At 59.5% G+C, this 26,703-nt stretch overlaps 14 protein-coding genes and 2 non-coding genes across 17 annotated transcripts; 7 read left to right on the top strand and 9 right to left on the bottom strand.

Moving 5' to 3' along the window:
- Positions 1-948, bottom strand: SDRG_06147 (hypothetical protein). The gene has a single exon (XM_008611911.1). It carries the CDS (start codon positions 920-922, stop codon positions 35-37), a length of 888 nt encoding a protein of 295 aa, XP_008610133.1. The 5' UTR covers positions 923-948; the 3' UTR covers positions 1-34.
- A 1,236-nt stretch (positions 949-2,184) lies between these two features.
- On the bottom strand, positions 2,185-3,365 carry SDRG_06146 (hypothetical protein). Its single transcript, XM_008611910.1, has one exon. It carries the CDS (start codon positions 3,228-3,230, stop codon positions 2,250-2,252), a length of 981 nt encoding a protein of 326 aa, XP_008610132.1. The 5' UTR covers positions 3,231-3,365; the 3' UTR covers positions 2,185-2,249.
- Positions 3,366-3,621: 256 nt separating this feature from the next.
- Positions 3,622-5,624, top strand: SDRG_06145. 2 transcript variants are annotated; one of them, XM_008611908.1, is made up of 4 exons: positions 3,622-4,144; positions 4,186-4,875; positions 4,924-5,055; positions 5,108-5,624. In XM_008611908.1, exons 1-4 carry the CDS (start codon positions 4,085-4,087, stop codon positions 5,573-5,575), a joined length of 1,350 nt encoding a protein of 449 aa, XP_008610130.1. In that variant the 5' UTR covers positions 3,622-4,084; the 3' UTR covers positions 5,576-5,624. The 2 variants fall into 2 exon arrangements, with proteins under 2 accessions (XP_008610130.1, XP_008610131.1); XM_008611909.1 differs by having other exon boundaries at positions 4,183-4,875.
- A 234-nt stretch (positions 5,625-5,858) lies between these two features.
- Positions 5,859-7,299, bottom strand: SDRG_06144 (hypothetical protein). The gene has a single exon (XM_008611907.1). It carries the CDS (start codon positions 7,030-7,032, stop codon positions 5,899-5,901), a length of 1,134 nt encoding a protein of 377 aa, XP_008610129.1. The 5' UTR covers positions 7,033-7,299; the 3' UTR covers positions 5,859-5,898.
- Positions 7,300-8,380: 1,081 nt separating this feature from the next.
- On the top strand, positions 8,381-9,830 carry SDRG_06143 (hypothetical protein; the record flags this gene model as incomplete). The annotated part of the gene is made up of 4 exons (XM_008611906.1): positions 8,381-8,401; positions 8,447-9,142; positions 9,187-9,318; positions 9,363-9,830. 4 exons carry the CDS (start codon positions 8,381-8,383, stop codon positions 9,828-9,830), a joined length of 1,317 nt encoding a protein of 438 aa, XP_008610128.1.
- A 1,210-nt stretch (positions 9,831-11,040) lies between these two features.
- Positions 11,041-11,122, bottom strand: SDRG_06142. Its single transcript has one exon. It is a non-coding gene; the product is annotated as a tRNA-Leu (tRNA).
- A 244-nt stretch (positions 11,123-11,366) lies between these two features.
- SDRG_06141 lies at positions 11,367-11,448 on the top strand. The gene has a single exon. It is a non-coding gene; the product is annotated as a tRNA-Leu (tRNA).
- Positions 11,449-12,526: 1,078 nt separating this feature from the next.
- SDRG_06140 (hypothetical protein) lies at positions 12,527-13,963 on the top strand (the record flags this gene model as incomplete). Its single annotated transcript, XM_008611905.1, has 2 exons — positions 12,527-13,438; positions 13,490-13,963. 2 exons carry the CDS (start codon positions 12,527-12,529, stop codon positions 13,961-13,963), a joined length of 1,386 nt encoding a protein of 461 aa, XP_008610127.1.
- Positions 13,964-14,654: 691 nt separating this feature from the next.
- Positions 14,655-15,047, bottom strand: SDRG_06139 (hypothetical protein; the record flags this gene model as incomplete). Its single annotated transcript, XM_008611904.1, has 1 exon — positions 14,655-15,047. One exon carries the CDS (start codon positions 15,045-15,047, stop codon positions 14,655-14,657), a length of 393 nt encoding a protein of 130 aa, XP_008610126.1.
- Positions 15,048-15,420: 373 nt separating this feature from the next.
- SDRG_06138 (hypothetical protein) lies at positions 15,421-18,631 on the bottom strand (the record flags this gene model as incomplete). The annotated part of the gene is made up of 8 exons (XM_008611903.1): positions 15,421-15,548; positions 15,592-17,170; positions 17,207-17,401; positions 17,443-17,514; positions 17,557-17,715; positions 17,762-17,871; positions 17,916-17,981; positions 18,031-18,631. 8 exons carry the CDS (start codon positions 18,629-18,631, stop codon positions 15,421-15,423), a joined length of 2,910 nt encoding a protein of 969 aa, XP_008610125.1.
- Positions 18,632-18,988: 357 nt separating this feature from the next.
- SDRG_06137 (hydroxyisourate hydrolase) lies at positions 18,989-19,618 on the top strand. The gene has a single exon (XM_008611902.1). The coding sequence runs from the start codon at positions 19,164-19,166 to the stop codon at positions 19,548-19,550; it is 387 nt and encodes a 128-aa protein (XP_008610124.1). The 5' UTR covers positions 18,989-19,163; the 3' UTR covers positions 19,551-19,618.
- Positions 19,619-19,652: 34 nt separating this feature from the next.
- SDRG_06136 (hypothetical protein) lies at positions 19,653-21,154 on the top strand. Its single transcript, XM_008611901.1, has 2 exons — positions 19,653-20,175; positions 20,220-21,154. Exons 1-2 carry the CDS (start codon positions 20,017-20,019, stop codon positions 21,009-21,011), a joined length of 951 nt encoding a protein of 316 aa, XP_008610123.1. The 5' UTR covers positions 19,653-20,016; the 3' UTR covers positions 21,012-21,154.
- Positions 21,155-21,209: 55 nt separating this feature from the next.
- SDRG_06135 (hypothetical protein) lies at positions 21,210-22,919 on the bottom strand. The gene is made up of 6 exons (XM_008611900.1): positions 22,800-22,919; positions 22,648-22,754; positions 22,156-22,602; positions 22,035-22,106; positions 21,511-21,989; positions 21,210-21,467 (listed from the first exon to the last, which is right to left on the bottom strand). The coding sequence occupies exons 1-6, from the start codon at positions 22,883-22,885 to the stop codon at positions 21,312-21,314; spliced, it is 1,347 nt and encodes a 448-aa protein (XP_008610122.1). The 5' UTR covers positions 22,886-22,919; the 3' UTR covers positions 21,210-21,311.
- Positions 22,920-23,311: 392 nt separating this feature from the next.
- On the bottom strand, positions 23,312-24,738 carry SDRG_06134 (hypothetical protein). The gene is made up of 5 exons (XM_008611899.1): positions 24,281-24,738; positions 23,820-24,232; positions 23,629-23,770; positions 23,445-23,580; positions 23,312-23,391 (listed from the first exon to the last, which is right to left on the bottom strand). Exons 1-5 carry the CDS (start codon positions 24,716-24,718, stop codon positions 23,357-23,359), a joined length of 1,164 nt encoding a protein of 387 aa, XP_008610121.1. The 5' UTR covers positions 24,719-24,738; the 3' UTR covers positions 23,312-23,356.
- A 269-nt stretch (positions 24,739-25,007) lies between these two features.
- Positions 25,008-25,412, top strand: SDRG_06133 (hypothetical protein; the record flags this gene model as incomplete). The annotated part of the gene is made up of 1 exon (XM_008611898.1): positions 25,008-25,412. The coding sequence occupies one exon, from the start codon at positions 25,008-25,010 to the stop codon at positions 25,410-25,412; it is 405 nt and encodes a 134-aa protein (XP_008610120.1).
- Positions 25,413-25,460: 48 nt separating this feature from the next.
- On the bottom strand, positions 25,461-25,961 carry SDRG_06132 (hypothetical protein). The gene has a single exon (XM_008611897.1). The coding sequence runs from the start codon at positions 25,924-25,926 to the stop codon at positions 25,498-25,500; it is 429 nt and encodes a 142-aa protein (XP_008610119.1). The 5' UTR covers positions 25,927-25,961; the 3' UTR covers positions 25,461-25,497.
- Positions 25,962-26,703: the final 742 nt, after the last annotated feature.

Genomic DNA, 26,703 nt, shown 5'->3' with positions numbered 1-26,703 from the left:
ACTAATGGCATAAATAAATAAGGGAATCGACGTCTTAGACGGCGCTCGTTCCGGTGCGAGAGCATAGTCGAATTGAGTTGGCGGGGCGTGCTTCGATCGCACGCAGAGGACCCACGCGGCGACGGACCTTGTCGCTGGCGAGGCTGATCTGGCCGAGGCTGGTCGCCTTGACTCGGCAGGTGCTGCACACAAGCTTCTTGGTCGACGGGCACAGCGCCAGTTGGCTGTCGACCTTGCGCGGCTTTTCGTTGCAGGTGCTGCAGCGGGCCGGCGACTTGTGCAACATGGCGCGGACGACAGCGCCGAGGCGGGCAACGCTCTGCGCGCGCTTGGAAGTCATGCGCGTCGCGATCGCGGACGAGATCGTGCCTTTCCAGTCAATGTCGACTGTGCTGCTGGCTTGGAAGACACCGGGCTCGGCCGTCTCGATGACAACGACGCCCCACGACCGGACGTCGGCCGAGACGTAGGTGGTGTGCGCCGCCGTCGTCGGGTGCGACCGAATGTACCGGGCGTATCCGCGCCGGCCGTGCGCATCGACAAACGTCTTGGAGCACTCGAGGTACGTGGCGCAGCGGTCGCGCATGAACGGCAGTGGCGCGCGGAAGAGCCCCCAGCGCAATGAGAGCCGCATCGCCGGTGTCTTCTGTAGTGAGAGCAGGAGCCGCGACTTGTCGAAGTGAAGGCTGCTGCCGTCCATCGGCTCTTCGTACACGCGGATGATGTCGTCAAGAGAGCCGACGCCGGCCACGTTGACCATATGTCGGCACGCCTCGTACGTCCAGGTCGCAGTCTTGGGGAGGAGCTTGCCCTCGGGCGTCTGCTGCGCCCACCGAATGAGGTGCGTGAGGCCGTCCGTGGCCATGGCTGTCACAGCAGCCCGATCGACCGGGTCCATCGGAAACATCGTCGCGTTCGTCATTGTAGGTATCAAAGTGTGTACTTGCTGGCAAAAACCAAAGTGAACAGGTTGAAACAGCCTGCGACTTGCAACATAACATGCCAAATTTGCATATGTCGCAACGCCAGAGTAGGACGACGGGCCACACCTGAGCGGTCGACGGACTGGGCACTGGCTCTATAGGGCGATTCGTACAATTCGCCGTGTACTACACAGCCCATCGATTACGAGTGCGCGAGGTTTGACTTGCGTGCGTCTTGGAAGCAAGTCACGTACACGCGTTGAAATTGGTCCTTGCACGCGTCACCCCGCACGTATTTGCTGTGATTCGTACATTTTAAGGAGAGCTACGAAGAAAGGACAGGGCTTACATTCTGGTATAGTACCCTAGTTCTTTTTATTAAGTTGTTATTTGTGCCGGCACCCATGACCTTGCCCTTTGTGATGATGGCCTTTGGACCTTGCTCAGGGTGATCACAGTCTGATCACCGGGCAGTGATCACGGGCGCGGATTAGTCCAGGGAGAGAGCAATTCTCATCGCTGCTGCGAGATGGAAGGAAGTTCCACGATCAACTGGGCTATTACAGCCTACGACCGACGAGTGGCGTACCGTACAGCAGTATAAATGACCAAGCTGCCGATGGGCACTAAGAGACAGCGTGATGACGTCCAACTTTTTAGGATATTTGGGCGAGAGATGCGTCTGCGTTGGAACGACAGGCGCTTGTCCGAAGAGCTTGGCATGGGCTACTGGTACAATTGGCCCCCAGTGGGCATCTACACGTTGTTGTAAATATAACCTCTCTACGACATTACTTTGTTGTACCCTGCTCTTCTCCAGCCCCAAGGCTCCGTCAAAGTTCCAGCACGACCGATATTGCGCGTTTCCCGTCGTCTGGTCGATCGAATATCTCACGCGAAGGCAGCTGCGAGATTAGACCAGCTATTTGCGAATCTTTGTTGGCGCATGCAACACACAACACACTGGCTACCTCAAAGCTCCTTCAGCTGCATTCCGCACGCCATCATTTAGAGCTTGTCCAGAGCGAGCATCGTGAGAGAAACGGACTTCAACATTCGAGTTCTTAGCGGCAGAGTCGAGTAAGATCTGCCCGTCGTGCGAGCCGTCGATCCACGCATTGCAACAAGTTCGCGTGTAGCTTGAAGCCTCTGCACCGCACACCTGATTGGTCCAGTCCACCCGAGATGTCCGTGTTGATGAATGCAACGATTCCCACTTGATACCCTGATACTTTCAAAAAGGCGGCTGCAGGTGAGACCTGCCGGAGTCACTGGCGTATATACTACAACTATGTGATTCCTATTATAATATGAGTTTACTATCGGCTATTTCTTGGTGCGCAGCGCGATCGGGCGCGATCGGTACTCGGACAAGTAGCCCAAGTCGACAGGGCCAGGTTCGGTTGACCACTCCCACGCCGTCGGCGACCGCAGCTCCGACTCGACTGTCGACGCATCCGAGATGGCTGTGGACCGCGTCATGGCCTCATCTCTGGCCTTGCACACGCAGACGAGGCACGCGGTGGCGCCGCTGAGGCGTTGGCTAATGCCGCGGCAGTTGTCGCACAGCGGCTTGGCGCAGCTTTCGCACGGCGTGAGCTTGGAGTGGGCGTCGCACATCCGCGGCTTGCTTCGGCACATGGAACACCGGTGCTGCGCATCTTTCTTGGACGCGCGGAGGATCGACGGAAGATGCTTGATGCTTTGTGCGAGGCGCGACGTCATGCGCGTGGCCGTACACGTCGTGACGTGGCCTTTCCAGTCGACGTCGACGAGCGTGCTGGCGTGCAGAATGTTGGGGTCGGCCGTCTCGAGAAGAACGACGCCCCACGCCCGGAGGTCGACGCGCACGTAGCCTTCGCCCATCGAGCCCATCTCGCACGACGTGATGAAGCGCGCAAAGCCGCGCCGGCCACTCGGATCGGTAAACTTCTTGGAGCACTCGAGGAACGTGGCGTCGCGGTCGTGCATGATTGGGAACGGCGCCTGGAAGATGCCCCACTGCAGCGCGACGTGCAGTCCGCCGGCCTTGAAGCTCGAGAACGTCTGGACCTTGTCCGCGTGCACGTGGCCGGCGACCGCGGCGGCGTCGTCGGCGCTGCGGTAGAGCGTCACGAGGTCGTCGAGCGAGCCGACGTCGTGCATGTCGAGCTCGCACCGACATGCTTCGTGTGTCCATGTCGCCGACTTGGGGTACATTTTGCTGCGCGACGGCTCCTGCGCCCACGTAATTAGCTCGTCGATGCCGCTCGTCGCGCGCGCGAGAAGAGCCGAGCGCTCGGTAATATCAAGCTCGAGGGACTTCATCTCGAAAAGGTCAAATGCAAAGTGAACTCCAGGTTCGTAGTGTAGGTCGCCTCTGACCAACGCATTCGCTTTCGATGGCGCACGAGCCTACGCGACAGGAGGCGCCACGCGCATATCCGCACTGTACCAAGCCGCAACGTTTTGGGAAGGTTCGAGAGGGATGGCGCCATCTTGCAGTGCGCGCGCTTCAAGTTCACATGAAATACGCCATTTTGATTGGCCAGCTAACGCATGGCGCCACTCGAGGCGCATCCCAGGTGCACGACTTTGAAGTTTGGCCCACGCCGCCGCCGTGACTTGGTTGCGTTCGTCAACACGCGCGCACCAAGTTCGTGGGCGTCAACCACGTGGGCGTCATGAGCGCAAACCCATTTTCAAAATTTGACATGTCGCCCGAATGTTTACTGCTGGCGCGTGATCGCGCTATCGCCGCCCATCCACAAGGCACAACTCGCCGCCGCTTCGCTTCGCCCGGAAGAGCCTCGCTGCGCTATTAACGTCGGCAACAACTAGGGGTACACCCCTGCTTCGCGAGCGTTCGCCTGGTCGGATCGGTGAGATCTCGACCGTCGCTGTGCTACACGCGCCTTGCGTTACGGCGCCAGATGGAGCCGCCGACAAAGTCAACCGAAATCTGCGCCTGTGGGCGAACCGAGCTGAAGCCGTCGCCGCGCTTACGACTGCCGCGCCAGGACCGCTCAGTACGTGATCAATGCGTCGTCAAGCGACGAAACACTGACATTCAAATTGCACACCGGTCCTACTCTGTGCCGCTGCCACGTCATCAGACCTTCCATTTTGAATACCATATCAAATGAAAGAGGGGCGTTTCGGACTTTCATGGCAGATCGTTGATGAGCCCATCACCCCAAGCGACGACGATGGCAGGCTACGACCTCGTGGCCGACGCCAAGGTAGGAGTCGCTTACGCGCCTTCGCTCATGGATGGTAGCAGGCGGCGCCTCGGCTCGGCGTTGCATGGGCGCTCGTGGCACTCGCGGTCGCGGCGAACCTGCTCTTTGGCGGGTTTATCTACGGCTGGGCCTCCATCTTGCTTTTCCTCCAAGGTGAGCACCAGTATGCGTCGCTCTGCGCAGTCGACAGCGTCATCGACAGCGTCACGCACACATGCGTTGCTCAAGACAACCGGCTCAATGTCATCTTTGGCGCTGCGCAGGTGACGTTCACGATCAGCTCGCTCCCGATCGGCATGCTGCTCGACCGCTTTGGGCCGACGGTGCTGACGGCGTGCGGCGGCGTGGCCTCGACGCTCGGCGTCCTCCTCTTTGCCATCAGCAACGCCTCCGAGTTTGATGCGTTCCTACCCGCGTACATACTCACGGCGCTCGGCGGCATGGCGACGCTCCTCGTCGGCTTCCAAACCGGCTTTGTGCTGCCTAGCTGGCAGACCGTGATTCTCGCAGGCATCAACTGCACCTTTGACGCCAGCGCTGTCCTTCCGACTGTGCTCTACGCGATCCACGACGCGTCCGGTGCGTCTCGTCGGACGCTTCTTATCGTGTACGCCTGCCTCGCCGCGGTCACCTACAGCGTCTGGACGTTCCTGTGGTGGAAGCATCGATCCGAGCCAATGGCTGCCGCCCAAGAGCTCCAGGATGACGACGACGGCGAAGCGCCGGTCGAGGTATAGTATCTCTTATTCATCGGAATACTACCTGCAATGGCCTCGTAGGCGGCAATTCTGGCCTCTGCGCCGCTCTCGTTTCAGCTGCGGTCGTTTGAGTTCCGGTACCTTCTGCTCTTTACGATCATTCACAGCTTCCACAACGCCTTCTACTTTGGCAGCATCAACCGCACGCTGGCGGTACGATCGCTCATCGACCGGTCGCCCTCATGCACCGACGACTGCTGCGTAGAAGTACGACGACGCGACGCACGTGTACACCAAAGTGTTCGGCTGGGTCCTCCCCGTCGGGTTCATTTACATTCCGCTCATCAACAGCGTCATCGAGCGCCAAGGCCTCGGCACTTCCATGCTTCTGACGAATTTTCTCTGCATGGTGGCGTACGGCATCGCGTTCATTCCGTCGCTGCCGCCGCAGGTCGTGGCGTTTGTCCTCTTTGTGGGCTTTCGTGGCTTCTTCTACGCCAACAACACGGCGTTTGCAGCCCAAGTCTTTGGCCATATGCACATGGGCACGGTCATCGGCATCACGTACGCGGTCAGCGGCCTCTTGGCGCTGCTCGAGGTGCCTGCTGCGTCGCTCGCCAACGCCAGCGACGAGGGCTGGTACGCCATGTACGGCACTGCGCTCGGTCTCTGCGTCCTTCTCTTGCCGTGCACAGAAGTCTACCGCCGCCACGCCAAAGGAACGTCGCAGTAGTAAGAAGGCTGATTTACAAACTAGATAAATATATGTTGTCTGCATCGAACGCGGTCAAACCCTTGCCCTACCCTAACCCTTCACAGGTCGTGGTCAGTGTCGAGGTGTCTAAGGCCCGTGTTCAAGTCCACAGAGCGCGACAAAGGCAGCTCTGACAGAGTATAGCTGATCTACGTTCAGACAGCACAGTGCAGCTGGTAGCGATATGGTCGCCTCTCTTCTGAGGTAGTCGAGAACGAGACCAAAACGGGGGTGAATCGAATGGTTGAAGAGCAGCAAGAAGTTGACGTAGAGAATGCAACTTAAGTTATCTATCAGGATTGCTAAAGAGCTGGTAGCGGCATCGAGGCAGAGGCGAGGCCTTTCAAGCACAAGCGCTGCAGGTGCGGGAGGCGTGAAATGGTCTGAGAGAGCGCCGCCTCGAGCGAATGTCCGTCGTGCGCGTGCGACGACCACAAGAAAGTGCGCACCGCGCTTAGCACCGCCGATACAACGCGCGGCAGCCCGACGTAGGTGGCACAGGGTCGGTGAAAGCCCAGCGCAAGGTCGCTCAGACGCGAGTCGTTGATCTTGGTGGCCAAGTTTGGAAGCAGTTCGTGCGTGCAGCCATCCAGCGCCAGCGCCGAGACGTGAAGCCCGAGTCGGTGCTGCGACTGCAAAAAAGACTCGGTCATGTTGCCGCCATGTAGCGCAATAGACTGCAAGGACGGCGCAAGCAGTAGGCTGTCGCAGAGAAGACGCGCCTCGGGGCTCTGCTGCGGCAAGAAGAGGTTTGTGAGCGCGATGTTGGTGACAGACGCAGCGTCCAGCCATGCTGCAAACACCTTGCTCATGGCCATATCCCACGTAAACCAGCTCTCGAACGTTAGCGAGACGTCCGTGAGCGACGACGCGGTAATCGCATCAAGGAGGACGGCGGGCGCGTCGAAAAGGTCGTCTGCCGCGTCGAGCGCCCAGTGCAGGCGCAGCGAGGTCAGCCGTGGCAGCTTCGTCAGCTGCTGGCACCACGTCCGCACCGCGTCGCCCGTCCAGCGCGTCGCCTCATTCTCGTGCTCCAGGTGAATGGTCACAGACGTGATGTGGTCGCGCCACTCTGTCATGGCCACAGCGTAGGCTGCAGGTGAGGCCAGCGCCAGCAGATGCACGCGTGTCGACGGCAGCAGCGAGAGCGAGCGGATCGAGGTCGACGGCGCGGCCACCGCCACAGCTGGAAGGACGCGCAGGATCGACTCGATCAAAGCGGCCACGTGTGGCGTCGCGTCGTGCGGCAAAACCAGCGTCGGCCAGAGCGACGTAGGCTCGACATGTGTCGCAAGCTCGCGCAAGCTCTGTAGCGGCGGCGTCAAGAGATCGGTCGGCAGCGCTGCCAGCAGCGCGAGGAGGTCGACAGCGCTGGGTACGTGCGTAGCAACGAGCTCGAGCAGCTCGGCGCTGAGGCGAGATGTATGGTTCGGCATCGATGATCTTGGCAAGTGGCGAATTTTGGCCCGCGTGCTTCAAGTCCCACTCCGCGTCGGAGACAACGCGACTTGTTCTCTGCGACCAGGTCTGCGATACGAGGTACGAGTAGCCTTCTTCCCGATCGCGTCAAGAAGCCGTCTACGCCGCAAGACTGTGCACCTCGGGTCGGGTATCTCGTGGTGCTTGTCTGGAGCGAGCCTGTGCCAGCGGTGCGCCAGGCGCCAGCGCCTCGATCCTGCACACAATCCTGTGCAGCCCACTGGTTGTATCCGGATATGGTTTTCCGGATCTGCAACTTCAACGCGGACAGGCAGCTTGGCGCCGGACTGCAGGCCGCTCCAGTGCAAGGCGTCAGTCAAAAGGCAACGATGGGCACGCGACACAGTGATAGAGCTTCGATGACCTTCGCCACAGGAATTCCCGTGTCGCTCTGCCCGGCAGCAGCAGCGAAGGAGCTTCGGACTCAAGTTAGCAAACGAACGGGCCGGACCTCAACGCTGGGGTCCAGTCGTCGCCGTACGAAGCCACGTCATAGGACCTCCAAGCTGGCTCACAACGGTATTATTGCAATGGTCGATCGATCGATGAAACCAGGCATATATGAGCATGTCCAGAACAAAGCGTCGATAAATCATTACGTAGTGCAACGAAATAGCCTAGCTAGATCGTGCCGTGATCGCTTCCGGTAGCTCTCTTGTAGGCAGCACGGGACGCCGTTGCCCTCTCGGCGAAGAAGGCATGGGCAACGACCCACCGCTTCCTCATGAAACCAACCTTGAACAAAAGCTAGTATCAAGGTAGCTATCAAGGTATCCTGGTCAAAAAAGAGATGTAACCCGCCCTGCCAGTTCACGCCACCATCCCGAACCCTAATTCGAGCCGTAGACCATTGGAGGTCACGTCAGCGTAATGTCAACCACTGCCGCGGTCAAGTCGAGGCTAGCGAAGGCGAGTCCCCGAGGCAGAGTGTCTTGAAGCAGCGAGGCCAAGGGCCATTAACAGCTCCATCAACACAACCACCGGCTCAGAAACGTGGTTGCTGTTGGAACAAACGCCTTCGGTGGTAACACCATATGTACCCATGGCATCCGTGTCGCATGGCGCACGCTTGGTTGCGCTCGTGATCGCGTCGGTGGTGCCCCTGGTTTAGGCATTGGAGAGCGAACTCGCTGCGATTGACCGCAGTCATGCGCTAGTGTTGCTGGCAGATGGCTGCAGTGCGTATCACGCGCGCGATCTATTGCACGTATGATGATGGGCACCGAGCCTGTCATCATACTGTACCATGGGTGGTTGCCACTCTTGGGGACCAGCGCAGGCACTCGTCAATTTCCCGTCTCTCCGATGGCCGACGTTATCCCGGCGGTACGATCCCACCGATCATCGCCGACGCTCATGCTGTGTGGCTAGCGCTGTGCCTCGTGGGCGCTCGTGCTGACTGTGCTTGCATCCAACCTCCTCTTTGCCGGCTTCATCTATGGCTGGGCCTCGATGCTGCTCCTGCTGCAGGAAGAGAACCAGTACGCCGAGCGCTGCACGCCCGAGACGATCAACCCAACGACCGGCCGCTGCGCCGACCAGGACGCCAAGCTCAGCCTTATCTACGGCGTCGCCCAGTTTACTCTCACGTTTAGCTCGCTCCCATCGGGCATTGCGCTCGACAAGGTCGGCCCCATGTGGATGAGCCTCGTCGCTGGCGTCCTCTCGACGACCGGCTTTGTCCTGATGGCGCTCAGCGACTCGGTGGAGTTTGATGCCTTTGTCTATGGCTACGTGCTCATTGCGATCGCCGGCAGCGCGACGCTGCTCACGTCACTTCGCGCCGGGTTTGTGATTCTTCAGTGGCAAACTGCGATATTTGCCGGCATCAACTGCCTCTTTGACGCGTCGGCGGTCATGCCGTCGCTCCTGCACACGATGCAGTCTTCGCTAACGGTGTCGCGCCAGTCGCTGCTGTTGGTGTACGCGATCCTGACAGCGGCGGTGTACATGCTCCTCGTCGGTCTCTGGTGGCTCCATGGTCGCCATACCACCGCTGCCATCGACGAAGAAGCACCGGTACAAGCCGACGCGCCGTCGAGTCTACAGTACGAAGCCATGGACGAGGTGCGAAATCTGCACAGAAATCAAATGAAAGTCACGTGCGATAGACGGTGCCGCTGACGGCCGCGCCGCTCCAGACGCAGCTCAAGTCGTTCGAGTTTCGGTACTTGCTGCTGTTTGCCGCCGTGCACAACCTCCAGTCGTCCTTCTACTTTGGCACGGTCAACCGAACGCTCGTCGTACGCATCTTGTGATTTTTGAGGATTTTTATCGATTTTCGTAGAATTACAACGACGTCGACGAGGTGTACATCAAAGCGTTCGGGTGGATCCTCCCCGCGGGCTTCGTCTTTATTCCTGTCATCGACACGCTCGTCGACCGGTTTGGCCTCCCCGTCTCGATGCTCTCGACGACACTCCTCAGCATCGGGTACCACGTTCTCGCCATGATCCACTCGCTCCCGCTTCAAGTCGTCACCTTTGTGCTCTTTACGGCCTTCCGCGCGCTCTTTTACGCCAACGTGGCCACGTGCGGCGCGACGACCTTTGGCCACGCCAACATGGGCAAGATCCTCGGCACCGTCTACTCGTCGTCGGCCATCGTCGCGCTGCTTGAAATCCCCGCTGCGACGTCGGCCAACACGAGCGAAACGGGCTGGAACGTTCTGTACGCGGTCTCGCTCGGCCTCGCCGTCGCGCTGGTGCCCGTCATCCTTGTGTACCGCCGTCGGTTCTATGCCAAGACAGTCTAATCACAGTCTGTCAAGACATCTTTTTGCGTGTCAGATAGGAGTACGGGAGGGTTGGGGTAGCCCTTTGACACCATGATCGGCAACCCAGCAGAGCCAGGAAAACATTTTACGAATCACTTCGATTTGACAGTCACTTTTACTTGTCGTCGACGACTCGCTTGGTCCGTGTGGCTCATTCATAAGGTTGCTTACGCAAGCCCTTCGTTACGTGGTCGCCAGTGTTCGCAGGCGAGCCCACTTGGCTGCTCCAAACACAGGACAACCTCACGTTCGTGCAGGAGGCCAGAGCGTCCATGTCCTGCAAAGTCGCTTCGGAGTGCGCGTACGTGAGAGCTTTTGCTCCGTTTCGAACCCAGCGCTGGAGAGCTCGACCAACATCGCCCAAGTACTCTGCGACACCAGCGCACTGCACCCACGCGATCGAGTCGAGCGGCTTGGCGCTTGCGATCCAGTTGAATTTCGTGTCTAAATGCAAGCATCCACGTCCGAATGAGCAAAGCTCACGCAGCGAAGCTTGGCGTCGATGCCCCGTGGGTGGAGCGCAGGTCCGTACAGCGCCATACAACCCATGCTCCAGGGAGGAGAAGGTCTGCGCCGTGGGAACACGCGAGGAGCTCGTTGCCGTCGCCGCAAAGCGCGAGTGTTGTGAGTTAAGAGGTGTTGAGCAAAGACACGAGACGCTCCACGCTATCTTGCGGTGCCAGCCAGCGGACGCTCACCGAATCGCAGTCGATGCAGGGACCAGGGAAGGCGGGCATGGCAGTTGCAACAAACGGAATCGCGGCCTCGGCCGAGGCCAGATGGACATTTCGTGTAGATCTTGGTTTTGTATTGCTGTCAAGAGCATGCGCAGCGCGTCGAGCGCCGGCGTATAGCGAGTCCATAGCGCGTGAAGTAGCGAGACGATGTCGGCAGGCGACTCGATGCACTAAACATTGCAGAGAAGACTCGCGAGTCGTTCAAAACCGGCGCCAGCCTCACGAGTGGAGACTTTTGGAAGTTTCGTATGGATATTGTGCGCCTCAAAGTTGATACGAGTCGATAGTTGAGACTTAGTAGAAGTATATGTCAAGTCGGGCGTTGTGGAACAATTATCTTACACCGAAGACGATGGCTTACCACAGAGTCCAGGGTGCACGAATAAACAAAGCAGCAACAGAAGGGCGGTAATGTTGGTGTCGGGTGCAAGCGCGTGCAAAAATATGTGATTTGTCAGCGGCGGGATTTGAACCCGCGAGTGCGAACACACTAGAACTTGAGTCTAGCACCTTGGACCGCTCGGTCACACTGACATTTCTTGATATTAGCACATTTGTGATCAAACCATACAGTTGCTGTGACAAAATACGGAATTCTAACACAAACAGGCTCCATATCGATTTTATTGATAGAATTTGTCGACTAGAAGCTGTTATAAACGTGATTTGAAGCTTCTTTATTAAAACAAATCCGATATGGAGCCTGTTTGTGTTAGAATTCCGTATTTTGTCACAGCAACTGTATGGTTTGATTGCAAATGTGCTAATATCAAGAAATGTCAGTGTGACCGAGCGGTCCAAGGTGCTAGACTCAAGTTCTAGTGTGTTCGCACTCGCGGGTTCAAATCCCGCCGCTGACAAATCCCATATTTTTGCACGCGCTTGCACCCGACACCAACATTACCGCCCTTCTGTTGCTGCTTTGTTTATTCGTGCTAGCGATTCACTACAAGTAGAGATCAAAACCATGCCCAAAGATCTCATCCCGATGCAAAATTGCGCTGCATTGCGATCGACAAGCTCGCGACTGGTAGTCTCGGTCAAGGACCGTTGTCTCCGTGAAATACAGCTCCCAGCGTGAGCAGCGAAGCGCGCGTACAAGATGGAATACGCACCGTAAATCTGTTGCAAGGGAGCACATTGTCTCCTTCAACATCAACGATAGCCACACTACCTGGGTGCTCGGTGCAGAAGGCCAACACGCAATCCTCGTCGCTCGTACCGTTATGGGTACATGCTTCTTGCAAGGTCGTGGCTCCTTCCGTCGGGCAAAGGGAAATAGCGCGTGGCCTATTGCTGGAAATATTAGGGCGGTCAAGAGACTACCATGAACGGGCGAGAGACAACGATGGTCCTCTCGAGGTGATCGCAGTGGACGCTGGAAACTTCGAAAAAGATACGAGCGATGGAACGCGGTGCGAGGTTGCAGCAGCCACGCTCCCACCCACGCCAACTTGGATTGGCCCCCGCGACAGGCGCTGGGACGTCACCGACACCGAGCAGCAACCAAGGCACGCACGCTGGCGAATGGACGGGGCTCGACCGCCACGGGCCGAGCCAGTCCGCATACTTCAACTTGGCATCCGGCACATTCAACGAATCCGGGGCGCCCCGGGTGCATAGATTTGTCACAGACTTGGCGCCTTTTCTCCAAGGCTCGTCGCAGGCCCCATTTTCGGCCTCTTCGACGCCGCCTCAACACACTATAGCGAGGTACCTCGACCCTTCGCAAGTGCGCTGGTCCTTTCATTTTGACTCGGCGCTGCTCTGTCAGAATCCGCGCCTGCTACACGCCGAGCGTTGGTCCACAGTCCGCGCCGCCGAACGTAGCATCGACAACATCTGGTGCAACGAATCGCGGACACATGGGTACACTTGCACGGCTGTCTCGGGAGCTCTCCGAGCCACCTTTTTCATTTTTCATTTTCACCGCGTCGAATGACCCTTGCAACAGTTCGCCGGTCCTCCCAGTCGATCGACATTGAAAAGCCCGGCGGCTACACGCGTAGCGAGGTGCTCTCGTGGACGCTCGTCCTCCTCGTGTGGCTTTCCAACCTCCTCTTTGCCGGCTTCATCTTTGGCTGGGCCTCGATGCTGCTCATGCTCCAGGAAGAGAACCAATACGCCGAGCGCTGCACGCCCGAGACAATCAACCCTTCCACCGGCCGCTGCGCCGACCAGGACGCCAAGCTCAGCCTTATCTACGGCGTTGCCCAGTTCCTCCTCTCGTTCTGCTCGCTCCCGACCGGCATCGTGCTCGACAAGGTCGGCCCCATGTGGATGACGCTGGTTGCTGGCATCTTTGCGGTCGCGGGCTACCTCCTCATGGCGGTCAGTGACTCGGCCACCTTTGATGCTTTTGTCTACGGCTACGGTCTTCTCGGCATGTCGGGCAGCGCGACGCTCCTCGCCTCGTACCGCGCCGGTTTTGTGCTCCTGCGGTGGCAGACGGCCATCATCGCGGGTGTCTGCTGCCTCTTTGACGGCAGCGCGGTCATGCCGTCCGTGCTCTACGCAATTCACAAGTCGGGTGGCTTCTCCCGCCAGTCGCTGCTCTATTTCTACGCCGGCGTCGCATTCGTAGTGTACTTCTCGCTCGTCGCGCTCTGGTGCATCATTGAGCGCCAAAACAAGGTCCTCGAAGGCACGATCGACAGTGTCTCGGACAACAGCGACCCGGAGGCCGCCCTGAGCCCGTCGTACAACGCGCTCCAAGAAGACAAGCCGCTCTCCGAGTCGCCGCTCTTCACGCAGCTCAAGTCGTTTGAGTTCCGCTTCCTCCTCACGTTTACGGCCGTGCACAACCTCCAGTCGTCCTACTACTTCGGTACTGTCAACCAAACGCTCGCGGTATGTCATTCTTTGCATCTTTTGAATCGGTGCTCATGATGAGTGGTGTAGAACTACGACGATACGAGCAAGGTTTACACCAAGGCGTTTGGCTGGATCCTCCCCGCCGGCTTTATCTTCATCCCGGTCATCGACTGGGTCGTCGGCCGCTTCGGTCTCCCGGCGTCCATGGGCCTCACGACTGCGCTTTGCATTGGCTATCACATTGTGTCGCTGATCCCGGTTCTCACTCTGCAGGTCGTGAGCTTCGTCCTCTTCACGGCCTTCCGCGCAATGTTCTACTCGAACGTCGCAGCCTGCGGTGCGGCGACCTTTGGCTCGGTCAACATGGGCAAGATCATTGGTGCAGTCAACACGGCGGCCGCCATTATCGCGCTCCTTGAGATTCCGCTTGTCGAAGCCGCCCACGGTGGCCTCGGTCCATGGCGCGTCATTTACAGCATCTCGCTCGGCCTGGCCATCTTGATGCTTCCGCTCGTCGAGCTCTACCGCCGCCGTGTCAAGGCCTCCGAAGCTACCAACTAAACACATTCATTAGTATATCAACCGTAATCTAATAACGTAACCTAATAACCTACTACTTGTGTTTCTAAATTGAGCCAAGCCACCATGCCACTACCAAAGTGCAAATTGACGTCGCAGCACGTGCGCCAAAGAAGCTCGCAACATGAAATCACTATGGGCAAATTTTACTCGATGTTTGTATGTAATAATATAAGACTCGAATTGTTTCGATTGGCTATATTGGTAAATCATTTCATCCAATCGCAGGCACTGCGTGTGGCCACTGCCACGACACAGCGCCGGTCGGATGGCCAACACGACATTCCAAATGAAATCGCTGGTACTTGAAGGGCCAATAGTACACGCTTCAGAGAGCACGACGCGCTATGCCACGTTGGCGTTCGAGGTCCACAGCGGGCGCAGTCGACCGATCTGTTAAAAATGGTACATGCCATATTTAGCCACATATAACCCTAGTGCCCCATCTGCGCCGCTGGCTTCGCCACTCGCACGCTCGTCGCCGGGTGCTGGGCTCGTCGACCCGAGCAGCGGCCTCACGCTGGCGCATTCCATAATCCACTCAAGCTCCAACAACAAGCAGACTGCATGTAGTCTCAAGGTGTCCGCTGCGTGTATAGTGCAATGTGTGCAGGTTGAACTATCGCAACGGGGTCGACTATCGACAGATATATATATATGAAAAAAGTATATTTTAGCTCGTGTAGTAGGGCGAGAGTTCGCGCTCAATCCACGCTTCCCACTGGTCTTGTTCGTCCTGCAGCACGCGCAACGCGATCGCAAGCCGAATGCACTGCGCGACGAGAACGACCATGAGAAGACCGAGGCCGCCAAGGACGTAGAGCGGAAGGGGAAGCGCGTAGATGCTGCAGAGCTGGAGACTCACGAGCGCGAGCACGAGCGGGATGAGGTGGTACGCCAACTTGGTCTCCAGGCGCTCGCCCTGGTGCACGACGCGCGCTACGTTGGCGCGGCCCGTCGTCGCCGCGTCGCCTTTGGGCGCGATGAGCGCAAAGCGCCTCGCGTAGCAGCAGCTCGGGATATAGTCGAGCAGCGGCAGCAAGATGAGCAGGTAGATCCACTCCATGTTGTCGGAAATCGCAAAATGGCGCTGGCGGTGACACGCGACAGCATTACTCACGCCGGGTGCCGCAGCCGCGCGGCCGATCGTACTGCAGTCGCCGGTCGAGAGAGAGGATATGCGTATCTGGACCATTGATCCTAGTGTATACTTCTTGCTCCTCTGCAGCAGCCACTCTACAGCAGCCGCCTTCTACCGAGCACTGAGCACCGAGCACCGAGCTGCCGGATCTCGTAATCGTTGGAATCAGGACGCAGGCAGTCCGCGTCTCGACCTCGTGGCTTTACCGACGACACGGCGTTGTCTCTGGCTCGACACGCTGCCACGTGGCAGTCTGCAGAAGTTAGCAAGACAGAGCACATCAAGGTGGCATTTGGGGTTAGTCGAGGCGCCGCCGCTTGTTGGCATCGTCCGGTGGCGCGGCGGCGGCGGCGGTGGACGTGATGAACTCCTTCCGTACGTTCTTGTCTTGGCCGCCAAGGACGTACTTGACGTTCACCGAGCCATCTACGCCATCCTTAGCTCAAGAATAGACAATATATGTGCGTACCGTCGTTGAGGCTCGTGATACGACCCGTGCCACCGAGCTTGTTCATGCCGGCCCACGTCCGCGGCAACACGTGCACGACGCTGCCCTTGACCCACGCCACGGGGGCCTCGAGGTCCGGCGCGTCATCGCCGCGCATGCGGCTTCGTCGTGTCATCGGCTCTTGCTTGATCGGCGTCTCGTCGTCATCTGGGCGACGCATCGGTGGCTTCTTGGCAGCGGGCGGTTTCTTGGTGCGCGGCTCGGTTGCTACGACAGTCGACGGTTGCGTCGGTGCCTCGGTGGCAGCCGATGCTTGGGTGGGCGACGGCGCCGGCGTCGCAGTGTCTGTCGACGCGCCGTCGTCCTTTCCCGTCAGCACCGGTGCGGGGCGCTTCGGCGGTCGTCCGCGAGGGCGCTTGGGCATCTCGTCTTCGATCGGGTTCTTGCGCGGACGTCCGCGGGGAAGCTTGACGACGGGCTCGGTCACGTCGTGCTTGGGTGGGCGGCCACGACGCTTGGGCATCGCGGCGTCCGATGGCTGTAGCATCAAGAACGAGTGCGTTGTCTCCGCCACTGCGACGCCGGTGGCTGCTGCACCTACACCCTCGTTGGTGGCTGCTGCACCTACACCCTCGTCGGCGGGTGCGGTAGCTACATTCTTGTCGGCAGCCGTCGCAGGTGGCGCTGGCTCGGGCATGACGATCTTGCGCGGTCGACCGCGCTTCTTGTGAACGACGACAGAGTCTGGTGCGCCGGCCGCCGCTGCAGCCGGTTTCGTTGGCGTCTCGAAAAAGTCCAGGAGCGACCGCTGCCGCTCCGTCTTGATCGGCGGTGTCTCAGCGTCGGGCTTGCGTACGGCCGGCCTCTTGCCTTTGCCCTTGGGTGTCGTCGTTGTCGCCACTGCCGTCGTTGCCGTCGCCGCGGACACCACCTTGCGGGGCCGGCCTCTCGGCTTCTTGGCGAGGATCGTCGGTGGCTTCAACACGACAGCAGACTCGGACGCGATGGCTTTGGACTTGGTGGGTTTTGCCTTCTTCGCCGCCTTGGTCGGCTTGGCAGCCGCCACGACAGGTGCGATTTGCTCGTCGTCCCCATCGTCGTCGTCAGCGTCTGCTGGGGGCTTGACGACCTTCTTGCGCGGGCGCCCGAGCACGCGCTTGGGCACCGACACGACGGGCGCTTTGCCCGCCTTTTTCGATTTGCCCGCATCCTCGTCCGAGTCGTCGTCGTCGGCAATGTCGCTCGTGTCCAGCTCACTTTGGCTCGTGCCCGACGCCGCTTCGTCCTCGCTTCCCTCCGACACGGTCGCCTTGCTTGCATCGTCGTCGTCATCGTCGACGACCGCTTTCGTGGCTTTGCGCGGACGGCCGCGCACCCCCGTCTTCTTGCGCTCGGTCGCCGGGTGCTTCCGGGGCCGGCCGAGCACGGGCTTGTGAAGCCGGAACGCGCTCGGCTTGCCAAAGGCATCCGGCGGATACTGCCGCAACACGAGCAGCCCGCGGTGGCCGCCAAAGACCAGCGAGTGCTGCCAGTGCGACGCGATCGGGCCAAAGGCGAGGCGGTGGATGGCCACGTCGCGATGCGGGAACGTTCGTTTTTCCTACGACATGTGAGACAGGCATGCGACAGCATCTACCTTGGTGCTCATGTTGGGCTCGGGCGCAAGCCGCTGCGCGAAGTCGACATGGATATGGCCGTCGCTCGGGCGCGTCCATTGCGCGAGCTGCACCGAGGGCACGCGCTTGCGCTTCACGTGGGGGGCCAAGCCCAGGATATAGCGAACCGTGCCGGCCGCGCAGCAGGATGCAATGATGGTGCGCTCGTTCAGCTCCTAGTCAGCTCGTGCGAACGCGTCATATGAGGGAACTCTACCTCCGAGTAGCCGAGTTGCCACACGGGACTGTCGACCTGCGGGTGCCACGTGACCGCGGTGGACGTGCCCGACTAGGGTTGGGGTAGTAGGATACGAGATTAGGGATTGTGTACGTAGAGATGGAAGGAGAGCACGCAGCCTTGGTCGCCCGAGACTTGGAGCAAGCAGTTGGACGACCACTGTACCGAGAGCGCCCATGTCAGCCCTTGCAGGCGGTGCGCGCGAATGCACGCGCGCGGCTCGCGGACGTCCCAGATCCGCAGCATCGAGTCCTACATGGTCACACTCGTCCCATAGATTGATTGGCCGTGCACGTACGTTGCCGACGGTCGCAAAGATATATGGGTCGTATGGACACCACGCAATGTCGCGGACCGCGACCCAGCCCGCGCCCCACCCAAGGCTGGGCAGCTTGCACACCGTGTCGACTAGAGAATCGAGATGAGCCTCGTTAAATGCGCCGTCAACGTACCTGCGTCAAAGCGGCGAAGCGGTGTCAGCGTCGGCGCGTCAGCAATGCTCCACAGCTGGATCGAGCCTACGCCGTAAGACATCAGTCTCGCCGGAACTCGAGTCGGAGCGCGTACCGTCGCAGGCGCCGCTGAGAAACTGGAACGGGTTCACGAGGCTCCAGCGCAGCGCCAGCGTCACGCTATGGTCTCGTGTTGTGCTGCAGAACGGCGCCAGGTCCAAGATCGGTTCGGTCGTGTTCTTTGGCACGTGGTAGAGTACGATGCGCCCGTCGGCGAGCGCAGCCGCGAGGAGCCCGACGCCCGACTGCCACTCGCTCGGGAGGTGCTCGCGGTGCTTGTTCCACTGCACGTCCCAGGCAAAGCCGCCGTCATGGCGCAACCCGACCGTCCATGCCATCGTCTCGGGATGCTGCTTGGGCATGCTCCACACCTGGATGACGTTCTCGCCGCTATACTTTTGGTCGTACGTGTGGTCCGAGACGCTACCGTCTGCGTTCGTCGGGTGCACGCCCAGCGCCAAGTACGCGGGCCCGACACCTTCCACGAGCCAGTCCATGGCCCAGATCGGACCGCCCGCGTTGGTGTAGATGGCCTCGTCGCCAGCTACAGAAGTGAACGGCGCAACCTCCATGACCTCGTCCGGCGCCTTGGCCTCGGAGACGCGGAGCGCCGGCGCGGCTGCGACGCCCGCGATCTTGGCGTAGGCCGTCTCCATTCGGGTTGGCACCAGTTTGCACCGTTGCAACTCCACCAATCGCACCCCGGGGCCCGCAAGATTCGGCATATGCCGCGCGCAACTTCGCGACAACTGCCACCTGAACCAGCTAATTTCGGCAGCATGCAGCTTACCGCAATCGTAAGCTCTCGACAGCGCTACGGGCCGGTCGCGTCGGAGGCGACTCGCGCACGGAATATATAGGACGGTACGAGCGCTGCCACACGACGCAGCCGCTTCTCTTGAGGACCCGCAGCTCATTCATTATGCACAGTCGCAATGTACCGTCGATTTTACGAAAAGACGGTGTATTTCAGCAAATATACGGTCGAAGACCCGGCCACTCGAGCGGACCAGCACCACGCCACTCGATTCGACGCGCAGTGCCAATGAATGATAGACGCCTGTGCCTGCACCGTGGCTCTCTTGGCTCATCCTGGCCGTCGCTCGCAGCCAGCTAACGTGGCTGGACGCCAGCACGCCAGTATTGGGCGGAAGATCGCGAATCTGGTCCGATCACCATCCGGATAGGATGAACCGACTCGAGGTCATCGCCCAGCACGTGATGCCTGCGACCGCGCCCGTAACCTCGCACGTCTTGGACACGTCCCGCGGGCGCCCCGCTGCCGACATGCGCGTCGCGCTCGAGCGCGAGACGGCGCCGGGCGTCTGGGCACAGATCGGCGCTGGCGTCACCAACGCCGACGGACGCGTGCCTGGCCTCACGACGCCCGGCCAGGACGTCGTTGGCACCTGCCGCATTACGTTCTACACGCAGGCATACTTTGAGCAAACCAACGTCGCCGAGTTCTTCTACCCCAGCGTGACCATTGTCTTCCGCGTCACCGAGATCGGCGGCCACTACCACGTCCCGCTGCTCATCAACCCGTTCGGGTACTCGACGTACCGCGGCAGCTAACTTCATGAATCCACTCCATCGTCATGCGTACAGTGGTCGTGACTTGATCTTTCCCGCCCCTTCCGACCGACGTCACTGCGCCAGCGGAAAAGTTACCCAATAGCGCCAGCTACTCTGCTTCCTTGGCGGCGCGATTGCACCGTCGTGGCCTCGGCTGCGCCGGAGACGCGCAGCTCCAGGTGGCTGCGCGCACCCATCCAAGCTCTCGGACGCGGTGTGAGCTCGCTCGTGGCAGAGGGTGACGTCCGCGGCGCCGTCTGCTGTGTCCCATGACACTGCGTTTTCCATACAATCGCCAAGTGCAAAGTGGGCACTCGGCCTTTCTCAGCACCAAAAATTAGGCTCCCTCGGTAGAGAGTCCAGCGCGTCAGACCAACTGGGTTGCCAGAAGCATGGCACATGCCATTTGTGTACGTCCGCTACCTGAACCATCACGCGTTGTTGTCGAGCCACTAGCGAAGGAGGTATGACCAAGTACGTTGCCGACCAAGCCGACGCGCTGCGCGGGATCGATGTCCTGCAAGGCGTGCCCGTCTCGGGCTGGAAGCCAGACGCGCACTCGGACCGGTGCAACGCCTGCGTCAAGAAGTTCCGCCTCTTCCGCCGCAAGCACCACTGCCGCGTCGTACGCCCAATGTCTCGTGCATCGTGCCTCTTACCTTTGTCTAGTGCGGCGAGATCTACTGCTACAAGTGCCTCCAAGAGCGCTACGTCCGCGTCCCGCTCGCTGGCACAGCGCTGACGCTCGCGTGCATGTGGTGCGTCGACAGCGCGCCGCAGGATGAAGCGCTCTCGCGCGGCGTCCCGTCCACGCGAAGGTCGCTCTTTAGCCTTCCGCGGTCGACCGAGTCGGACGTGACGCTGCCACCACCGCCGCCCGTCGTCAAGTCGTTTCCGCTGGCGTCGACGCACCCGATGCTGTCGCCGATTCATGGCGTGCCCAAGCTCCGCAGCGTGCAGCTCAAGGCGCCGTCAAGCACCGTCGACTCGCTCGCTGGCATCTGCGCGAGCATGTGCGACGCCATGGACTGTGCCTTTGGCGCGCTCGTGCTCTACACGGAAGGCGCGCCGCTCACGGTGCTCACGCAGCAGGGTCTTGGCGCGTTCGTCATGGGCGAAGCCTTTCGCCTCCTCTGCAGCCGCGCGGTCCTCGCCGGCCGCATCTGCTGCGTCAACTACTCGTCCGGCGTCTTTCAGTTTTGTGCCACCGCGCCGCTTCAAGATCCAAGGACGCACGAGGTGTATGGCTGCGCAGTGGTCCTCGACGCATACGAGAAGCCGGGTTTGAACCCAGCACTGGTGCTACCCCACTTTGCCAAGCTCTCAATCGAGAAGCTACTGAGCATGGACCCCAAGCTGCGCCGCGCGCGACCGCTGTGCAGCTCGTACCACGAGACCCACGCCAAGCTTATCTCGATTCGAAGGATACCCAAGACGACCGAGCCGCGCCTGACCCAGTAGACAATATTGAGAATATTAGATAGACAAAAGAGGAGACCCATTTTAACCTTCAACGACGACCGTCACCTGCTAGGGCTAGGGTACGTAAAGGGTTAGGGTACCGTCCGCAGGGCAGAATCCCCATGCTTCGTTGAGGGCGATGGAAGTGCTTGTCGACATCTTGCCTTCATCCAAACGCTGGCTGTCCACGAGGCGGAGTGGTCGAGCTCCGTTCGATTTCTTGGGGAGCGTTTTTTTTTATTCAAAAACAATTATTTGGTGAAAAAACAGGGGTGGATGAAGGACATTGGTGTATGTAGCTTAAACCGCACGGGGCTTTTTGTTGGTCCGGCGCGGGACCGACTTGAGCGTAGCGTGCGACGCCGGCGGTGGCGACGACTCGACCTTGATGCCCGAGAGAATGTACCCGCTGCCCGCGCTCATGGTCATCTCCGGGTGCGTTCGGCCCGGCAGCACCTGTACATACGTTTGTCACTCAACACAAAGATGCTGGACGAACCTGGTACTCGCGCGTCCATGTGTCGTTGAGCTGCAAGTTGACGATGGAATCCATGCGCTGGAGCGCGTCGAACGCGGTCGTGAGCGGCTCGAGGTACTCGGAGTAAACGACAAACGGCTTGGAGAGGCCGAGGAGCGGCAGCAGCGACTGCAGCATCGCGAGCGGGTCGTAGTGCGACGCAATGATCAAGCTGTCGGACGGCGTCCGCAGCAACGTCCGCACTTCGGCCGGCGTCCGGCGCGTCTTGGTCTGACGCGCCTTGGTGCGCGCTTCCTTCTTCGCGAGGTACTTGGCCTGTTCTTCCGGCGTATAGAGGGCAACGCGCTCGGCGACTTCGCGCTGGCGCGCTTCGATCTCTTCTTGGGTTGAGTCCATCTCGGCTTGAGACTTTGGCGGCGGCGCCAGGTCTGCTTCATCCTTGCTCAAGAGCCCGACGTAGCCCAGCGGGAACGGGATGATGCTGTCGTTCACCGCCGGTTCTAGCATCGCGTGAGCTACCCACTCCTTCCATACCCGTTCAGTACCAAAGTTGAAGCGGCGCAGTGTATCGGCCGCCATCTGCTGGCCTTCAAAGCCCGCCAGGATACGGCCATGGCCTAAGAGCATATTGTGCAGCAAGGCGGCGACGAGCGAGAGGTCACGTACCCAGCATGCGCTCTGCGATCGCGCCCGTGGCGAGGCCCATGCACGTGTCGACGACGAGCACCTGCGCGCCGGCGTAGACGTTGCCGTACTGGAGGAGCTGCCCGAGCGTGTCGGCGCGCAGGTTGAGGATCTTGAAGGGCTGGCGCACGTGGTAGACTTCCGTGAGGCTCATGGCCGTGCAGCGCACCATCTGAATGCGTGGCATGTACTTTTGCTGCTTCTTCTTGAGGTACTTTTGCTTTGAAAAATCCGTCTTCGTGTCCCACGTGTCCGAGTTCTCGACGAGCTTCGCGATGAGCTCCGACCCGTTGACGCCCGACGCGCGCAGCTCAGCGATCTGCACGTTGCTCAGCTTTTGCGAGTCGTTCGTGTCGGTGTAGTGGCGGTTGTCGTTGGTCGGGACCTGGAAATCGCCGACCTCGGGCGCGACCGGGTCCGGGAAGAGGCCTATGATGGTCATCGTCAAGAAGCCGCATGGCGCAAGATGCGTACCGCCTGTGACTGGCACCAGCGCCTTCTCGCTCTCTTCAAAGATCGTGCCATACGGGTGGCCGATCGCCGACTTGAGCGTCACGGTGGCCTTGCCAATGCGCAGCGTCCTACGCCGGCGAGGTGAGCGCCATGGCCAGCAGCGAAGCGCGTACATCTTGGGCGAGACCTCCTGGAAGAAGACGCGGTCATCGCTCGTGTAGCACACGACGGTATCGCCGTCACGGATCACGTCGGCCATCGTCCTCTTAGTGGTTTCGGTGGCTGCCGGTCCGAAGCTATATCCGGTCGACCGGATAAAACTGCTGGTCAAGCTGGTCACGAAATTGGCTATTTGCACGTCACTTTACCGTCATACTCGCCTGTCGCGCTACCAAGAAGCGAAGAAGCACAGTATGACGCAAGGTACACGATAGAAAATGGATAGAGCTGTTTTGTTGTCGATTGAGTGAGGCGGTGACGAGCTTCCCAAGCGTACTAGGCACTGCGAGGCAGCGTAAGAGCGGTGTTTTTAGACATAGCAACTAACATTGTATGACGTGGCGCGCGGAGCGTGCTTGAAGTACCCTGACCAGGTTTCATTCGACTTGAGCTTTACCACCGAGACGAGCAGCGTCCGTCCTCGGGAGTGAGCAGTGACACCGCTACGTCCTGCGAGACACAGGCAAAGGGTACACAATGTATATATATATTCAATAGATTACAATGGAATTTACGTCGCTCCGGGCGGGCCATTATCATCATTCCCTAGTTCGTAACACCAGCTTAAGTCGCAGAAACTAACATCATGGCACTCGTACCAAACGAAAAGAGGGATGTGATGACATCGTCGCCCATGTCATGCCTTCGGTGCGCCCGCCACGGCGTCGGGTGGGCCCGGGACACGAGCTTGCGACACAGCGCACACTGCCACGGCTTCTCGAGGCGCATTTGTTCCTGAGCCAACCTCATTCGCCCCAGCACCAACTATGGAAATGCGCCTACCTGAAAGCACTGTCGTAGGCACCCGAGGTGGAAGCAGTGGCCGCACTCGAGCTGCTTGGCCACGCCCAAGGGAGCGAGACAAATGGCGCAGACGAAGGCCTCGCCATGCTCGTCGGTGCGGCTGCAGGCGACGTCGGGCAGCCTATTGCAATCCAATATACGCTCTTATAGGAGCAGTATTGCTGTCGTACGCTGTCGAGAGCTCTGCAAGGATCGCCGTGTAGTCGTAGTACGCGGCCAGTCGGCCTTGGGCTTTGCTCAGCGTCCGCTTGACGTTCATCACGAGCACAAAGTCCAGAAAGGAAACGCGAAAACCGCCGAGGGAGAGGACCCCCATGTACTGTGCGAGCAAGCCAATAAGGTGCGCCACGTCCAGTATAAACTGCGCCTGGAGCAGCAGCAGATCGCGCTCGAGGCGCGGGCCGAGCACGAGCAGCACCGTGTGTGCCCACTTGACGAGTGCTAAGAGCGCCTCGGTGCACGTCAGCAGACACAACACCGAGGACGCAGCAGAAAACACAAGCCAGGACGTTGCTAGGAGTCCGAGAAGCAGCACGAGGGCCACGGCGAGGATGGTACCGGCAGCGTGATCGGGCAATCCCGCCTAGACCATGCTTGAGCTCGTGATACATCGGTAGCTTCGACTACGTACGTAGCTCAGTCGCAGACGCAGGAGCGTCAGCGTTGCGTGTAGTAGCGTGAGCATTGACATCCAGCCCACGAGGCGAAGCATTGTCGGGAAACCGACGCTGCCGAGCGTGTTGAGGAGCAGGATGCAGCGCAGGACGAGGAACTGGAGCATGTGCTCGCGGACGCGGCCAACTTCGGCGAGGCGAACGCCGCCAAAGACCATCGGCGAGGCTGCATGGAAGACCGCGTAGAGGCACAGCATGTACACGTTGAGGAGCGCAAGGACGCTGGGCTTGGACTTGGCCGCGAGCTCGACGATGGCCTCGAGGCTGCCGCAGTGGGCGCTCAAGCAGCGCTCGTACGTAGAGGCCAAGGCGACGGCGCCGGCCGCGCAGCTGAAGAATGCGTACCGCTGGCACTGGCGCCGGTCGGCGGCCCACGCGTCGGCGTCGTCCGCCATCACCTTGTTGAACGAAGCCGTTGCACACTACGCACACCATTTTACGTGCTTGAAATAGTATACTATGTGCGTCCTCTCCTAAGCGACGTTTCTTCTAACCGACACAAATCTTTCCATCGAGTTCCCGCCGTTGGGATTCAAACAGCTTCTTGCTCTGGTAGACCACATTGGCACTTGTGGGTCTGTACGAGAATGGACCGAACCAGATCTTATCTGGTGTGTGGGACAAGGCGGTCTCCCGTTGCCTCAGTCGTGTCCTGTCAAGCGGTCTGGTGCATTTCTTCTCCAGATGTGCAATTTGGACTCGGGAGCCATGCAGCGCCTCACCGAAGCTGAGTGCCGCATCTACATTGCGATAGCCTACGAGCAAGGCAAGGCACATTTGTACCCGGTGGATCCGCGCGAGATGGCGTCGCACTTCTGTCTCGCGCGCCGGTGGACGTCGACGGGCGTTGAAGCGTGGGTCGTCCGCCGGCTCACCGACGTGCAGATCAGCCCCATGTTGCTTTCAACCACAGTGTCGTCCACCCCGAAGAAGACTGCCGTGGCTGGCACCATGACGCGTTCTCCACACCTGCCTTCCACAGCCGTGACGTCCATGTCCCCCGAGGGTGTCCCCCGCGGTAGCGTGGCCGGCCCCATAACGCGCAGTCGCCTTCGCCAAGAAAAAGGACTCGTGCGTGATGCTGGTTAGTTGCCCAGCGACTTAAAACACTGTGTGGCCTACTCCTATAACTCGAACGGACTCAAATAGCATAGTTTAATGGTTGTACACAGTGTCAAGCCGTAGCAAACTCGACTTGAAGCCACTCGAAAAGCTGCGGGAGGTCGTCGAGCACTTGCGTGTCGTCGTCGAGGTCGGCAAACGACGCGGGCGGTGCAACGCGATTGCGATGGCGCCAGCAGTAGCCGCCGACGCGCTTCCGCAAGCCACAACCCTCGACAGCGCACGGGGACTTTGGAAGGGCCGGGCGCGTGACCTTGAGCGTGTGTTTGGAGCAAAAGCAGCCGCGGCGCGCCGGGGTTTCGCACTGCGGGTGCTTGCAGAGCTTCTTGCCGCCGTGGCTCACGCAGCGGAGGCGCGCGTAGACCTGGTTGAAGCAGTCGTCGACCACGCACTTTCGCCGGTACTTGTGGAACGTGCATTTCGTGGCCGCTGGCTCGGCGGCGTTGCCGCAGCCCCAGAAGAGGCAGGTGGCACTGGCCATGCCAAATGATGTATGGCACAATCGGTACAGTGATGGGAGCAGCTGGTCCAGAAGGCAATTTGGGTCGTGTTGCAGACGTCACAGGAGGCCCATCCAGCGAGGCCGGTGGCGTGGGAATGTTAGACGCTGTACCACTGTGCACCAGCGCCGTGGCCAGGGTCGTCGCCAACGATTAGGTTTGTATAACCGTGCGGGTCACGAGTGCGTCCACGCGTCCCTGGAGCGATGAAGGACTATCGTCAAGACGATCTCTGTTGCACGACGCTGCTCGTTTAAACGTTCGCTCCAAGGCTCAAACAGTGTTGAATACAAAATTTTGACAAGTCCCGCGACGACAACTGAGCGCTGTACAACAAATCACACCCGCCTTTGGGCATCGAGCCTCTCTGGTCTAGGGGCAACTCAACATAATATGTAGCTGATGCGTAGCCTACTCAAGCGAATAATTATTTCATTCGCTTGGGCATATTAACCCTTCAACGCCCAATACCTTATTGGTGGCCACGACGAGCGGTCAGCACATTTGATCCACCAACAACGAGCTGCGAACGTTTGCGTCGTTTGGCAACGTGGTCCTCTGGACTAACTACTACTACTAGTAGTTATTTCAGTAGAAGAACCATTCAACAACAAACCCCGTGAGACAATTGTCTCCAGCGAGCTCTGTTGAATACGTCCAGCCAGCTCTGCTCAGTAACATGAATTGCCCCACTTCAACAACAACCAATGGTCTATTCGTAAAAACAACAAATCGTGGCGAGTTGTCAGAGTTGGGTT

The sequence above is a fragment of the Saprolegnia diclina genome (assembly GCF_000281045.1).
Source record: "Saprolegnia diclina VS20 unplaced genomic scaffold supercont1.16, whole genome shotgun sequence".
NCBI lineage: Eukaryota > Oomycota > Saprolegniomycetes > Saprolegniales > Saprolegniaceae > Saprolegnia > Saprolegnia diclina.
The sequence above is the reverse complement of the archived record's forward strand: the minus strand, read 5'-3'. Positions and strand labels throughout refer to the sequence as shown.

Excerpts from the sequence above, each read along its gene's own strand:
- SDRG_06132 (XM_008611897.1), bottom strand. The coding sequence starts at position 25,926 with ATGGCCAGTGCCACCTGCCTCTTCTGGGGCTGCGGCAACGCCGCCGAG.
- SDRG_06146 (XM_008611910.1), bottom strand. The coding sequence starts at position 3,230 with ATGAAGTCCCTCGAGCTTGATATTACCGAGCGCTCGGCTCTTCTCGCG.
- SDRG_06136 (XM_008611901.1), top strand. The coding sequence starts at position 20,017 with ATGACCAAGTACGTTGCCGACCAAGCCGACGCGCTGCGCGGGATCGAT. Across the intron at positions 20,176-20,219 it reads GCAAGCACCACTGCCGCGTC|TGCGGCGAGATCTACTGCTA; the intron begins GTACGCCCAATG and ends ACCTTTGTCTAG.
- SDRG_06135 (XM_008611900.1), bottom strand. The coding sequence starts at position 22,885 with ATGGCCGACGTGATCCGTGACGGCGATACCGTCGTGTGCTACACGAGC. Across the intron at positions 22,603-22,647 it reads GCTGGTGCCAGTCACAGGCG|GCCTCTTCCCGGACCCGGTC; the intron begins GTACGCATCTTG and ends TGACCATCATAG. Across the intron at positions 21,468-21,510 it reads CATGGACGCGCGAGTACCAG|GTGCTGCCGGGCCGAACGCA; the intron begins GTTCGTCCAGCA and ends ACGTATGTACAG.
- SDRG_06147 (XM_008611911.1), bottom strand. The coding sequence starts at position 922 with ATGACGAACGCGACGATGTTTCCGATGGACCCGGTCGATCGGGCTGCT.
- SDRG_06137 (XM_008611902.1), top strand. The coding sequence starts at position 19,164 with ATGAACCGACTCGAGGTCATCGCCCAGCACGTGATGCCTGCGACCGCG.
- SDRG_06134 (XM_008611899.1), bottom strand. The coding sequence starts at position 24,718 with ATGGCGGACGACGCCGACGCGTGGGCCGCCGACCGGCGCCAGTGCCAG. Across the intron at positions 24,233-24,280 it reads TGCGTCTGCGACTGAGCTAC|GCGGGATTGCCCGATCACGC; the intron begins GTACGTAGTCGA and ends AGCATGGTCTAG. Across the intron at positions 23,581-23,628 it reads GCCTACGACAGTGCTTTCAG|GAACAAATGCGCCTCGAGAA; the intron begins GTAGGCGCATTT and ends AGGTTGGCTCAG.
- SDRG_06145 (XM_008611909.1), top strand. The coding sequence starts at position 4,085 with ATGAGCCCATCACCCCAAGCGACGACGATGGCAGGCTACGACCTCGTG. Across the intron at positions 4,145-4,182 it reads ACCTCGTGGCCGACGCCAAG|CAGGCGGCGCCTCGGCTCGG; the intron begins GTAGGAGTCGCT and ends CATGGATGGTAG. Across the intron at positions 5,056-5,107 it reads GCATCAACCGCACGCTGGCG|AAGTACGACGACGCGACGCA; the intron begins GTACGATCGCTC and ends ACTGCTGCGTAG.
- SDRG_06144 (XM_008611907.1), bottom strand. The coding sequence starts at position 7,032 with ATGCCGAACCATACATCTCGCCTCAGCGCCGAGCTGCTCGAGCTCGTT.